At 46.7% G+C, this 14,880-nt stretch overlaps 1 protein-coding gene across 5 annotated transcripts in view; it reads right to left on the bottom strand.

Moving 5' to 3' along the window:
- Positions 1–311: 311 nt before the first annotated feature.
- The window catches only part of D2hgdh (D-2-hydroxyglutaric acid dehydrogenase), a 49,932-nt gene continuing 35,363 nt past the window's right edge, over positions 312–14,880 (bottom strand). For 4 of the 5 annotated variants that reach the window (XM_089572554.1, XM_089572556.1, XM_089572555.1 and 1 more), the window contains exons 6-8: positions 9,422–9,601; positions 6,251–6,360; positions 312–1,722 (exon numbers count right to left, since the gene is read on the bottom strand). In XM_089572554.1, the coding sequence (XP_089428680.1) occupies positions 1,303–1,722; positions 6,251–6,360; positions 9,422–9,601 (710 nt within the window). In that variant the 3' untranslated portion in view covers positions 312–1,302. Of the gene's footprint in view, positions 1,723–6,250; positions 6,361–9,421; positions 9,657–14,880 lie in introns of all 5 variants that reach the window. The other variant, XM_089572558.1, reaches the window with a different exon arrangement.

Genomic DNA, 14,880 nt, shown 5'->3' with positions numbered 1-14,880 from the left:
AATAGTCAGGCATACTAAATCAGGCACGCAATGCGCCTGTTTACTGGTAACTAGAGCGACTTCAAGGGTTTGTTTTGTGAGTACACTGGGTGGTGGTAATAGTGTGCAAAGATATTCAAAGCCACCAACAGTCAGATGCTGAGTGAACAAGCGACCACCTATCACCTCGCAAGTTGTTTGCAGCACTGTTAAAGATAGAGTTCTCTCGCCCAATCAATGCCAAGGAAGACAAAAAATAGTCCCTCAGATATTTGAGCAGCGTTGTGACTATGTTTCAAACAATTGCTGCAGTAACTAAAAAGGCAGTCCAGTATGCTGTTTTGAAAGTACAGCGAGCGTTTTATTCACCTGCCAAATTAGACCGCATGAACACGGCACTGCAGAGGCCTGCTGCAAAGTGGTGAGCACCATTCGTAAACATGGCGTCCGCCGAGTTGGCCGAATTTCCTATGTGCAGCAAATGGACACTAGTGCTCTTTCCTTCCCAGGGATGGAGCCACCAGCCGTGGGGTTGACAGGTGCGGAGGAACTCCGTTTTGCAGCACATGCCGCTCTGACGACTGTTCTTCAGGAATGATCTTCAGTTTTTATCACTTGACATCAGGTGCTGTATCTTCAGACTTTATCCCCCCTTATTGTTATTGTTGGTCATTTTTTTTCCGGGTTATTGTTGGTCATCTATTTTTTATTTTTCACGTGGTTTTATCACATGGTCGTTCGATTCTTGCTCTTTTTCGCTTTCACCACGCGTTTCATAATTTGTTAGTGTAGACTTGTCATGCCCCGGTGCCTTGTTTTTTGCCTTGCTTGATGTTGTTGTTTCTGCTGGCCAGAAAAGAAGTTGGCATCCCAAGCTCTGTTTAGATTAGATTCTGTCGTGACCAGCGATACTTTGTTGCCAGTGTTCGCACGAATTGCCGATTGATATGTACAACGTTGCTGCATTTGTTGATACGGCTTGGTTGTGGTACAAAAGGCAGGCTTGGTGCAGTAAACCCCAGTTGCAAGTTGGCGTCAGTCCCGTCTTTTGTGTGCCTTCTGTGCCCTCGTTTCTTGCGACATTACCAGTTTTTCTCTTTCAACATGAACCAACTCGCCCAAACTAGTTTTACTTGATCAGATTGCCGCAGCCTTCGCAGCGCTGCTAACGGCTTATGGGATAGAGTGTACTGATGCTGCATCATGGGCTCCAGTAGCAGCCCATAGGGCATGTTTGCTTTTGTTTTATTGATTTGAACCTCACTTGCTTCTGAAGGCACACATGATGAACCCACACTGCTCTACTACGAACACCCCCGGGGGTCATGGCAGCATCTTGTACGGGTTGAGGATGCCCAGGGGATCGAAGGTGCGCTTGAGGCTGCGCATGGCATCCAGCGCGGCCGGCGTCTTGCACAGGTGCAGGTGCTTCTTCTTGTGCAGGCCGATGCCATGCTCGGCACTGATGCTGCCCTGCAGAGAAGCCGTCCACTCGTACAGGAAGGGCTCGATGCGCGCCAGCAGTGCCTGGTCCCAGCTCGTGGAGGTAACGTTCAGGTGCAGGTTGGAGTCGCCCATGTGGCCGAAACCGCACACGCGCACGGCACCGGCCCCCTGCACTCGCTCACGCACCAGCGCCACGGCGTCCATGTAGGCGGCGAGCGGCACCGACACATCGTACTTGTACGTGTAGCCGTCGTGCCGCAGGGCCTCGCCGATGCTCTCGCGCAGGCGCCACAGCTCCTGCATGCCATCATCATCATCAGCCTGACTTCGCCCACTGCAAGGCAAAGGCCTCTGCCATGTCTCTCCAATTAACCCTGTCCTTCTTCGCCAGCTGCAGCCACCGTATATCCCAGCAAACTTCTTAATCTCATCTGCCCACCTAACTTTCTGTCGCCCCCTGCCACGCTTGCCTTCTCTTGGAATCCACACCATTACCCTTAGGGACCAGCTGTTATCTTGCCTTCGCACTACATGCCCTGCCGAAGCCCATTTCTTCCTCTTGATTTTGACTAGGATATCATTAACCCGTGTTTGTTCCCTCACCCACTCCGCCCGCTTCCGATCTCTTGACGTTGCACCTATCATATTTCTTTCCATAGCTCACTGCGTTGTCCTTAACTTAAGCTGAACCCTCTTTATACTCATGTTAATATGGCGCATTTTAGCCCAAAGTCTAAGCTGCAATAGGTTATGCCCACGTGAGCCAGGTCTAAGCCTGAAGAAAAGGTTAAGCACTCAACAATCTTCCTGCCTGGAACTTCTCACCGTGAAATTTTCTAAGCCTAGTCCTGTGCAGTATGCGAAGGCAGTAATGGTGTTCACACGTACAGGCCACAGACTCTGCCATACTAGACTCTGCCCAGATTATAGATTTGTGAAAATGGCATAAAATAACTTGAATAAAAAATTCTTGGTGGATGCATGACTTACATTCCCCAAGACAGAGCTCTACAAGGGGCAGCTTGTTGCTTACTTCCCTCTGTTTAATTTCTTGATTCTGCCATCGTGGGCCTGAGCAGATCTTATGTCAGCTGTCTCATTGCGCCATGCGACAGGGTGCCTTCACATCACAGACACGTCCCAACACCATCCACACACTGAAGTAACATTAGAACACTAACAGCAGCATTGCAATGGCATGGAGCATAAAAACAAGCTGCAATCCACACTCCTTTGCTGGCGAGGCACTCTCTACAGTATCGTGAAAACATAAAAGCTCCAAAGAATGGAGCACGAATGAGGCTACAAGAACCGGTTTGGACTGCTTCAAGTACAACTTTAAAGTCATTACTATTGGGTTTCAGCAATCGCAAGTTTAGAAGCGTCAAAAAAGCAAGACAAAGCAAAGTTCTAGGGACAATATGCCAAGGGGCACCAGAAGAGTGTCAGACTACTGGCCACCTATGACTGCAGGCTGCTCTGGACACGGCAAGCAGAATGAGACCCATGAAAAAACTTTGGGGCCTTCTTGGCCCTGTTATTAAGAAGAAACTGTGATTGCATTAAGGTGCTTTCCATGGTGTCTGCAGCAAGTGTCTAATGTTCTTCATGCGATTTTACCGTCAAAACTCTGGTTGGAACCGGTTCCATTGTCTTTACATGGTATGCACGAGTCATCACCTAGAATGCTCCAGTGCCTTCCATTGGATTATCATATGAGATTATACTAACGCGACCCACTAATACACAAAACAATCCCCACCAATCCACCTCGAATCCATTTTCTGGGGTGGGTCAGCTTCCAGAATTTCGGGGGTCTTTTGGAATTTCGGCAGGTGGCCACAGTAGCCACCTATTACAATGGCCACACTGCTCACAAGTCAGTGTGCACGGTGCTGCCACGGTGGACAGGTTGTGATGACATCACAAGGTCATGTGACCTCTTGCGACCAATCAGGCTGGCCCATCAGGGTGGGCTGTGATGACGTAACAAGGTGCCATGACTGCCCTCGAACAATCATAGAATCTCGTGACAGAGAAGCTGAAAGTTTTAAGCAAAAGCCTGTTATGGCTTATGACTCGCCAGCGTGTCCGTCCATCCGTACGTCTGTGGCACCTGTCAATCATCAGTATGATAGTAAGAATAGTAAGAATGGAACAGTCGTTAATGATAATTATTTAATTTAGTGAATGATAATTAGTTAATGGTACCCAGTAAATGCGCAAACCCACTCAACGCGTACACTGTGCATGCGCAGTGCCCTCCACGCGCAATCCTCAGGTGGTTTAACAACGGCGCATGCACAATGACATCACAAGATTTCGCAATGGTCGTCCCACCCAGAGCTCTCTCCTCAGTTGCTCTCTGAATGTTGGTCGAGGAAGGATGCCGCCTGCGCGCGCCCCAATGTCGCCCGCTACGAAATGCACTCGCAATGCCGAACAGATGTGTTTGAAGAGATTGAACACCACGCCTACCGAGATGATCCAGAATGGTGAGCGGATGCAGCAAGAGTTGCCAAAAGATCTTTAACAGTTGCCAAGCAGAGGGCAGCGAGAGAGGCGGTTAAAGGCTTTCGCCTCTTCGCACTTTAGGTCGTCAAAGTGCTCCTCGGAGTTTTTTTTTGTCAGAAGACAACCTAAATGCTATCGTATTAAGAGCAAGTATAAGAACATCACTTTTAGTCCCAGTCCCGTCAGTGACAGATGCAAGAAAATGAGCATCCTGAGGGAGCTGACTAGCATTTCAAGAACCGGTTCTGAAAAAGCATTGAAATGATGAAATTGCGATATTCTTCAATGACTATAAGAGGAGGACAAAAGGAACTCACAATGGTCATACAAAACAGAATGAAAGCTGGCCTTCCTTAGTGTTGGAATGAGATGTACAATCTTCCAATCTTGTGGAAGGCATGCAGATCTCACCAGCGATTGAACATCATTGACGAGGAATACTGAATGAGCACAATGATTAAACAATGTATTTTGCAGCTTGTCAACTTTGGATGATGACTACATTTAAGTTGACAAGTTTAAGTGCACGTGAGAGCTAGGTTAGGGGCAGTAACTAAGTATGTCCTTGAGTCAAACAGTGAGCAATGTCTGAGGAGCATGATGCCACACTAAGCCACTGAAATGCTAGCAGAATATGAAGAGTGCTGAAGAGATGGTAGTTTAAGCGCTGAGCTATATTCTTGTGATTAACTCTTGATGAGATGCTGTGAAAGGTGAGAGAGAAAAAAAACTTGGTTTATGCACTAACAGAATCTGAGACAGTGACAAGTATTTCACTGACGAGGCGTGAAGTTAAACAATTTTTTGTACAATGTTGGGCCCTTCACTTCGGTTGCTTGTTTCCGGCCAACTATGGTGTGTTGCAAGCTACCTCATGTGTGTTACAACTGCCAGCCACGCAACTAGTGACGGTGCCCAAATCATTACGAGGAGAGAAGCCCCGTACAAAAACATGCCGTGAGCAACAGCACACCGAACTGCACAAGAGCACAGTCTACCAGCAAAGCAGATTTACACTGCCTACTTGGGCTAACCAGCACCTGCACTTTGAAGCAGCGCTGGGTAAGGAGAAAGGGTTTGCCAACACAGTAGTGATGCAAAACTATCAGAAAACTGACTATCGATAGTATCGATAGTTTTTTTGAAACTACCGATAGTGTAAAAAAACTATCGATAGTGCTACTATTGATAGACTATCGATAGTATTATCGATAGTGTTGCTGTCAATAGTACTACTTGCGATAGTACCACTATCGATAGCAATGCTATCGATAGTGACACTCTCGATGGTAAGACTATTGATAGTAACAATACTGATATTATGCATTCGTTGGCCAGCGATATAACCAAAACATTTGCAATACCTGATTGGTTTCACAGTCTCATGAGAATTAACGTTCCTAAGAGACTCAAGCTATGAGGAATGCTGTAGTAGAGGCCTCCGGGTAAATTTCAACCAGCTGTGATTCTTTAACGTGCACTGGGTCAGTTCGGAAAAATGCCTGGAACTGCATCTGATGAAAGAGCAAGCACTGGGACAGTTCAAACAAATACCTGGAACTGCATCCGATGAAAGAGCAAAAGCACAAGTTGTGCTGGCTAGCTGACGTAACCGCTGCAGAAATGGTTTTCGCACACATGCTTCTCAACTAGGACATTCCCAAGCTAACATTATATCCAGCAACTTTACGTAGGGAACGTCTCCAGAGCTCAGTGACACGTAGGCCGCCAAAACGGGTGAGTCCTGTCAGTTACTCATACCATCACCTCCATACCACACACTCGGGAAACCATGTTTAGGATGCAGTGTGTACGCGTGGTTGATTTTATAGCATAGATAGTACTCTATATAAAAAGTAGTATTGATACGGCCATCGATAGTACTATAGATAGTCTTTTTTACCATTGATAGTTCGATAGTGACTCAACTATAGATAGTATCAATAGTACTATCAATAGTTTTGCATCACTACAACACAACCTGACGCGGCTTCCCTGTCACTCATGAATGTGGCTCTGTCTTATACAAGGAGAGAGAATGGCAGCCGTCAGGACTGCCCTGCAACAGTGCAACAGCTTGCAAAAGTGCAGTGATGCAGTCTGGAACGCCTGCGGCTGAGGAAAGCCGCATCCTCTTAAGTGGATTAATAAATGAATTAACAAATAAATAAATAAAGCACAGGCTCTGCACACACAATACTGAAGATATGCACACACTTTTGTAAAGTACGTATGCAATTCAAGGCATAAAATGAGGAGTTTGGTCAGCACTGTGCAATGCTTCAGCACACACACACTGCCTTCCACCCACCTTGACACGAGCAGAGTCCTTGGCCATGGTCCCGTCCGCAACGTGCGACTGGCCCATGCACCGGTCCACAAAGCGCAGCAGGCTCTCTTCCAGGACACCTTCGTCTGAGCCTGCGTGCCACACGATCGGCTGCTGTCTCACCCAAACACTTCAGAAAGGTTTGCACACTGCTCAGTGCATTGCTGTGAACAGCACGCTTCAACAGTTGCATGCAGGTATGGCTGTGTTGGTAGACAGACCTTCAAAGTGTATGCACAACCGGAGGACACAGTAAGTTACTACTGCAAGAACAACACTGGAGAACAGTTACATGCTGTGAGCTGCTGCTGCTGCTGCAGCGACAGGTACCGTAAAAACCAGAATATAGGTTGAAATTAAAAAAAAAAAAACCATGGCGAAAAGTCGACCCCCGTCTTATAAACTGGTCATTGGCGGAAAAACTATGGAAGTCTTGCAACAATGGGCAGCTGAAGTCAACAGCCTCCATCACCATCACCATCAGCAGCAGCGCGGTGTGGTGTCGCTAATTTGCATTTCTGTTGACATGAAGTGATTTTTAGTTAAAGGCTGCTTTTTCACTTTTGTTTCAAAATGAGCGGAAGCCGACGGCATAAGCAATGCGCTAGACGGCACAGAGGGTGATGCTCTATGGGCCGTGGGCAGCGAGAAGCAATTGTCATCCTATTCGAGTTCGGATGACGCTGATGACTCGGAGTAACGCTGATGACTGTACTGTACACCCGGCCAATTGTTTAACAGTATCGCGTGACCATTGACCCGCGAGGCGCTGGCAAGCACGCGGCTCAGGTCACGCGGTACTGTTAAAGAACTTCTGGGTGTACTACATACGAGCAGCATCTAAATGAAAATAAGTACTGTCACCATTGTGCAACAGGTCCAGTTGCATTTGTTTCAAGGTAAGGGTGTCTTTTGGTACTTTTGCCGTGAAAAAGTTTTTTTCATTTTTAGAATTGGTTACCTGGGGGGGGCCGGCCTATATTCCGTTCCGTTCTATATTCCGGCTTCTACGGTAGAAGCTGCGTCCAGCGCAGAATCGTCAAAAAGCCAAATCTATATTCTTTCCATGCCTGTGCCGGTCCCTTACTTTCACCTATCATTCATGGCGCTTGATAGCAGACTAGTACTAAACAAAAGCGTGATACGGAGGAAGATTGCTGCTTGTGGGGTGGAGAACATATGGCAGATTCTCTCTGATCATGAATGCCAGTTTGCCAATATCCCTCAAGAGAAAAGTATACAAAAGCTGTATCTTACTGGTGCTCACCTATGGGGCAGAAACGTGGAGGCTAACAAAGAGGGTTCAGCTTAAGTTAAGAGGACAACGCAGTGAGCCATGGAAAGGAAAATGATACGTGTAATGTTAAGAGAGCGGAAGCGGGCGGAGTGGGTGAGGGAACAAACGCGAGTTAATGACATCCTAGTTGAAATCAAGAGGAAGAAGTGGGCTTGGGCAGGGCATGTAATGCGAAAGCAAGATAACCGCTGGTCCTTAAGGGTAACGGAGTGGATTCCAAGAGAAGGCCAGCGTAGGAGGGGACGGCAGAGAGTTGGGTGGGCGGATGAGATAAAGAAGTTTGCGGGGATAGAGTGGCCGCAGCTGGCGAAGGACAGGGTTAATTGGAGAGACATGGGAGAGGCCTTTGCCCTGCAGTGGGCGTAGTCAGGCTGATGATGATGATGATGAGATGCTTTCACAGCGTAGTGCCCCTCAAAGGAGCCCCACCAAGCAGTGGTGTCGGGTTATTGTCATAACATTGTGGCTTGCACCTGCCCGCCACATGCGATGCCATACTAAATGTTTCTCTTTCTTTTTTTGTTTCTGATGTTAAGAGATGTGAAATTCATAGTGTAATTATGTTATGGCTTAAACAACCACATGCCACCGGTGGGATCCGAACCCTTGACCTCCAAATTTCGCCTACGGTGCTCTGACAACTGAGCTGCAATGGCACTTGTCCAATCTCGCGCTTCCGGGGATATTTAAGTTGCATGTAACCTAACCTAACCTAACCTAACCTAGCCTAGCCTAGCCTAGCCTAGCCTAAGTTGCATGTAACCTAGCCATGAGAGTGTTCAGCTAGGCATTGTACAACACAGTTTAGGTTCCACACAACATAAATACCCACGAAAGTAGGAGATTGGAGACAGGCGCCAGCACAGCTCAGTTTTTAGAGCACCATGGGCGAAATTCGGAGGTCGTGGGTTCGGATCCTACTGGCGGCATATGCTTGTTTTTCCTTCTACTTTCAAATCAATTACCTTCCAAACATAAAAAAATTACGCTAATAAATTCCCACTGATTAACAGCAGAAACAAAAAAAAAGAAACAAAACATTTACATAGCTATGCTCCTTGGTTTCAGCGACTGTTTAAGTTCCCTGGTATCACGGTATCACGATGAGCCCTTAATTTCCCAACCCTTGTCTGATCAACAGACAGGTGGGGCCGACATGCTGCTTTAGGTTCTCCACGCTTAGGAAACTCGCCATTTTCAACTTCTGCACAAATCTAAACACAAAAGATGGTATCCTAGCCAAACTATGGGACAACTGGCTGGTCCGAAGCAGATCTTTCTTGCTCTTCAGGTGAGAATGCACGCTTGTCTAACATGGAATACCTTACCAAATTTCAAGCAGCTTGCTCTGACCTTCATCACTAGAATGAGTGACCTTGCACTCATCCGAACCTATGAACAACATGTCCTCTCACCCGCAGAGTACCCATTTAAAGGTGAACAGCAGAGGTCAGTGTAATTGTCCTGGCTAGATTCAGCACTGACCACTGCAGACCAGTGAAAGTTTAAAGAACAAACCCGGGTTAATGACATCCTAGTCGAAATCAAGGGGAAGAAGTGGGCTTGGGCAGGGCATGTGATGCGAGGGGGCAAGATAACCGCTGGTCCTTAAGGGTAACGGAGTGGATACCAAGAGAAGGCAGGCGAAGCAGGGGGCGGCAGAAAGTTAGGTGGGTGGATATGATATAAAGAAGTTTGCGGGAATACGGTGGCCGCAACTGGCGAAGGACAGGGTTAATGACATGGGAGAGGCCTTTGCCCCGCAGTGGGCATAGTCAGGCTGATGATGATGACGATGGTCTCTGATCCGCTTCCACACCCATCACAGGCGATCGGACGGAGAAGTGTGCACTCACCGGACACCTCGATGAGCAGGTAGAATGCGTGCTCCTCTTCCAGGGGCAGCCGCAGGTGCATGTTGTCCTGCACGCAGCGCATTGACTCCGCATCCATCACCTCGAAGGAAGAGAGGAACTCTGGCAGCTCCTGGCGTGCGGAGCGGAATGTCTGCCTTGCAGCCTCGAAGCTGGGGCACCCTGCATAGGGCAGGTGCGATGCTGGTCAGTTCCCATCTCCCCCCAGGGTGTTGTTCTGCAGGCACAGCAAGTGTCTGCACTGTGATCACAGGTGGCTACGAATGTCAATGCACACCTGCAGTGTTTCGCACTCATCCAGCTACAGTCAATCCACCTTGGGGGATTCCCCTAAACATTTGACCAACACAGTTCCCACTTCTCTGTTGGTAGAGCGACTGCTCCGGTGAAGCGGTGGTCCCGGGTTCGAACCACGGACAGGGACGAATTTTTCTTTAACTACGAAGTTTCTGAGAAAGCTGTATAGCTTTCCCTTGTAGCCGTATGGCTGCGCTCGGGTGGATGTCAGTGAGTAATTACTCCCTAATTCAATCAGGAAAAGGAACCAAGTATAGTGCCATGCATGCCTGTCATCATCATGATTAGCCTAAATGCACTCACTGCAGGAGAAAGGCCTCTCCAGTATCCCCACAATTAAGCCTTTCCTCAGTCAGCCGCGGCCACCTTGTCCCCGCAAACTTTCTAATCTATCCCACCCATCTGACTTTCTGCCGGCCCCCTGCTATGCTTGCTTTCTTTTGGAATCCACTCCGTTATCCTTAAGGACCAGCGGTTATCTTGCCTTCGCACTACATGCCCTGCCCAAGCCCATTTCTTCCTCTTGATTTTGACTGGGATGTCATTAACCCACATGTGTTCCCTCACCCACTCTGCCCTCTTCCTGTCTCTTAACGTTACACACATCATTTTTCTTTCCATACCTCCCCGAGTCGTCCGCGATTTAAGTTCAACCCTTTTTTGAACATGTTTTTGAACACGTTTCTGCCCCATAAGCAATTGATCACCAGTAAGATACAGCTGCTATATAATTTCCTCTTGAAGGATGGTAGAAACTCTCATCCACAATCTGAAGGTACCTGTCAGATGCACTCATCTCCATTCTTGTTCCGAGTTATTTAGCTCTCGTGCTTTGAACCTGCACTGACTACCTGCCCTAAGAAGATCCCCTGGTGACTTCTAACACTTTGCTGCCTATCGTGAACTCCTGTTCCCTTCCGAGACTATTGAACATTAGTTTTCTTTACATTAATGTGTTAGCATTACAACCCCCCATGTTGGAAAAATCTGTCCACCTGTCTGAAGCCTCAGTTGGCAGGTGGCAAAGTGGAGAGAGGGAAATAACCCTCTCCACTTTCTAGGCAAAAAAAAAAAAATTGGCTCCAATTGGGGTTTTAATTTGGAATGCCCAACTGGATCGAATTGTGTATTTGGAACCCAATGGTTTCAGTTCAAACCAAGTGGACATCCCAGTTAGAACCAATCGGTACGTCCCAACTGGAGCTTTCAATTGGTTCCCAATATACATTTGAAACCAATGGATTTTAAGGCGGAAGCCTTTAATTCCTCATACTGTCGTTAGCAGCTGTGTCGGCAGATGTGTGCGCATTTCGGTTACGTGCCTTATCTGGGCATATGCCAATCATTACTTAATCGATACTTAATCAATGGCATTCGAATGATATCGGAACATGATTTAAGGCATTCCATGATAATTGCACGATAATTAATGACTAATTGAGTAATAATAGTAAATAAATAAAATCGAGTAGGAAATTGGTCTAGTTGGGGAATCGAACCAGGGTCTCCGGAGTGCGAGAGCAGCAAACTGTAACGACTCCGTCATGCCAGCTCTATGATATGGAATGAACAAAGGCGCCTCTAGTGAATACGGTGTCTTCATTCACTCCCATCTTCCTCCCTTCCCTTACAGCGAGGTTCACATGTTCACTGAGATATGCGAGAGAGGGATACATTTCCTTTCCTCAAAAACCAATTTACCGACGAGTGAGGCGATGGCGGCCTGTGGACTCCCTGGCAGCGTTGCAAGACGCTGTCGCGTTCCACTCTTAGAGGCGAAGCTTAACATCTTAACCACACATCAGTGACACAAGCAGCAACACCGCGCTTAAGGCTTTCGCCTCACCGCACTTTATGTCAATGAAGTGCCCCCCTTAATTTTTTTCACATGCGTTCAGTGAAAGTGGGAAAGGAAAGACAAAGAGAGGGTGTCAGGTGGTGGACAGAGGAGCAGGGGTCACACGGTGATCAGTGGAGTGGGTGTCCCTGCCTGCCAGTATGGCCTGAACCCATCAGCGGCAGCAACCACTATGCCCACAAGGACCACCAATGCTAACGCATACTCTCTCGCATCAGTCGCATCGATCGTCTACGATCCTTTCAGATGTCATTTTCGTATATCCACCGAAAACCATCATTTTTCTATTTAAACAGTTTCCAGTGCAAAATACCAGCAGTTAATTCTTTACAGGGATGTACAAAAGTTTACACAATGTGCCATATTTGTTAGAAATAACAACATCTAAATGCCAGGACTTATAGAAGTAAACACCCGAATTGTCCTGGAATCAATTTCTCTTTCAAGGAGCATATTACTCATGAAATTGTGAAAAAGAAATTGAGCTTATTGCAGGCGGCAAAACCAAAAAATGCTACCTCACTCACAGTTTCACAAAATATTTAATTACTGTTCATGACATGGAACTAAAAACCATCTTACTTCCGAGCTATAGGATGCTAATTTACCCTCAAGCAAGGAAACCACTGGTAGGTGCGCATTATCTCAGAAATCCTCTAAGTTTACTTTGTACCCAGTTGTGTACAAAATGCCTTACAGGGATAATTTTAGTTTTCAGGCTGACCAGTCTGCTTTGACTGTCTGACTCTTCACCAAGCATTGCAATTAAGCTCCCGAGTTTAGGAAGGCAACATGATCAACAAATTGCAGATTGCTAAGTTAATCTGCATGACGAATTAGTTGACGAGCAGAGCAGAATGGTGGGTTTAAAAATTAATAGCCAGGAAACCAAAGTAATGTTCAACAGTTCCACAAGGGAAGAGCAGTTCACAATTAGTAGCGAGGAGCTGGAAGTAGTAAGGGAATACGTCTAATTAGGGTAGGTAGTGACCACTGATCCGGATCATGAGAGGGAAATAACTAGAAGAATAAGAGTGGTATGGGGCTCGTCTGAGGGACGCTGTTTGACCCTTCGTTCTTGAACTTTTGCAGTGGACCCAAGGAGTGCATCACCAAAGTATTGCTGCCTGTCTACTTGGTCCTTGGCCGTACAGTAATCTGCATTTTTCAAGCTCAAGACGGGTGCAATGCAGTGATTACCATCGCTTTTCGAGGGCCAGCATCATCGACAGATATCGTTCGTCAACAGCGGCGACTCCTTGTGACAAGATCTGCTTGATTCCCGGCGTGGGCGGAACACTTCATTTGGCAGCGGCGGCGGCTCGTCTGAGGGACGCTGTTTGACCCTTCGTTCTTGAACTTTTGCAGGTTAGTTTTCAAATTCACCTCTTTCGTATCAACTTTCCGCCGCTGCTGCCAATGTGAAGTGTTTTGCATTCAGTGGCTGCTGTTTGACGTATCTTGCAATGTCGCGTTGCTGTGCTTGCAGGGGTGTGTTTCTTGGGGATTCTGCTCGCTTGGCTTGCACTGAATGCGCATTCTTATTCCATTTGGGGCAGTGTTCCGGGGTTGCTGAGGGAGCACTTAAAACCAAAAACAAAAGAGAGTCCCTCAAGAAAAATTGGAAGTGCAGCTCATGCAAGCCAGGTGGGTCAAAAGAAAACTGTGCTGAGTCTCCGGTCTCGCTGGAAACAGACATACATGCAGTACTTCTAGACATAAATGGCAAACTGAACTCTCTCCTTTGTCTACCAGGCAAAGTCGATTCGATTGAGAATTCCATTGAGTTGCTCTCAGCGGAGTTCGACAACTTTGCTACACGTCTTGATGCTCAAGAAAAAGAAACGAAGCAGTTGAAAGATAGGGTAAGCACCTTGGAAAACAAATGTGATTCAAATGAAGTGGCAGAACTAAAAGCTGAACTGAATGACCTTGAGTGGCGAAGCCGGAGGCTGAACCTGGAGTTTCATGGCATTTCTCAAACGGATAACGAAATTCTTCTCGACAAAGTAAATGAAATTGGTGCAACACTGAGTCTGGAACCCCTCGTCACACACGACGTCACAGCAATCCACAGGCTGCCGTCGAAACGCGACAAAATACCTGGTGTCATCGTTCGTTTTGCCCGTCAGGAATTAAGGCATAAATGGTTTGCCAAGAAACGTGCCTTGAGTGACGAGAATAGTGACCAGTACATCCTGGAAAACCTGACAAAGCACGCTCGTAATCTTCTCTTTGTCACAAAGAACTGGGCTAAGGAGCACGGTTATGCGTTTGTTTGGCACGCAAACGGCAGGATCCTTATCAGAAAGAAGCAAGGTGATTCAGTCGTCGTTGTCCGATCTGAAGCGGACCTCGCTCAGCTGTCTTAAGCTCTTTACACATTATGCAGTACCACGAGCTTCTCCTACCGCACGAAGTTAAGAGCAGCGTAGCAATAGAAAACAGCTTTTCAGCTTTACACCTAAATATTCGCTCGATAAGAAACAAGGCTGACCACTTGCCCTATCTCTTAGCACACCTTCAACATAGCTTTGATGTGCTGTTGTTCACAGAAACGTGGGCGGTGCATGAAATTGATTTCATAAACCTTCCTGATTATTCTCTTTTCTATTTGAACCGAAGCACGCGTGGTGGCGGTGTAGCCATTTACGTGAAAAGCGGTCTCAAAGCAGACCTGCTACCCGAGTTTTCTGTTATGAAGGATGATTTTGAGATACTTACAGTCAAAATTGCTGACAGTATTGTCTCAGTGGTATATAGGCCCCCGTCAGGTTGCACTGATGCCTTTATTGAGTTTTTTGATGCCTTTCTTGACTTTTGCTCCCGGGAAAAATCTACGCTGATTGGTGGGGACTTTAATCTTAACATTGAAGATAATAGTTGTAACAGCAGTGCCTTTTTAGAAGCTGTCTGGTCCAATGGATTTTTGAATTTAATAACCACACCTACCAGATTTACAGCTACTTCTTCGAGTACACTTGATCTTTTGATCGTTGACATCGCTTCGCATGTGAATTGTGCTGGAACTATAGTTTCGGATATTAGTGATCACTGCGCTATATTTGCTTCTGTTGTTGCCCAAACCCCTGCTGTCAATTGTGAACATAACGTCTTTACTTACCAGTGCATTAATGAAGAATCCCTTAACCGTTTTAGGCTGTCAATACTTTCTGAAGACTGGAGCTCGATTTTCAATTACTCTCAGCCGGACGAATGCTATAAGTACTTTCTTAATAAATTAAAAGTACACTACACACGCTGCTTTCCATGGAAGACAAAAACT

Source organism: Amblyomma mixtum, chromosome 2 (assembly GCF_055824585.1).
Source record: "Amblyomma mixtum isolate Tamu chromosome 2, ASM5582458v1, whole genome shotgun sequence".
Lineage (NCBI taxonomy): Eukaryota > Metazoa > Arthropoda > Arachnida > Ixodida > Ixodidae > Amblyomma > Amblyomma mixtum.
This window is presented reverse-complemented; position numbering and strand designations above follow the sequence as displayed.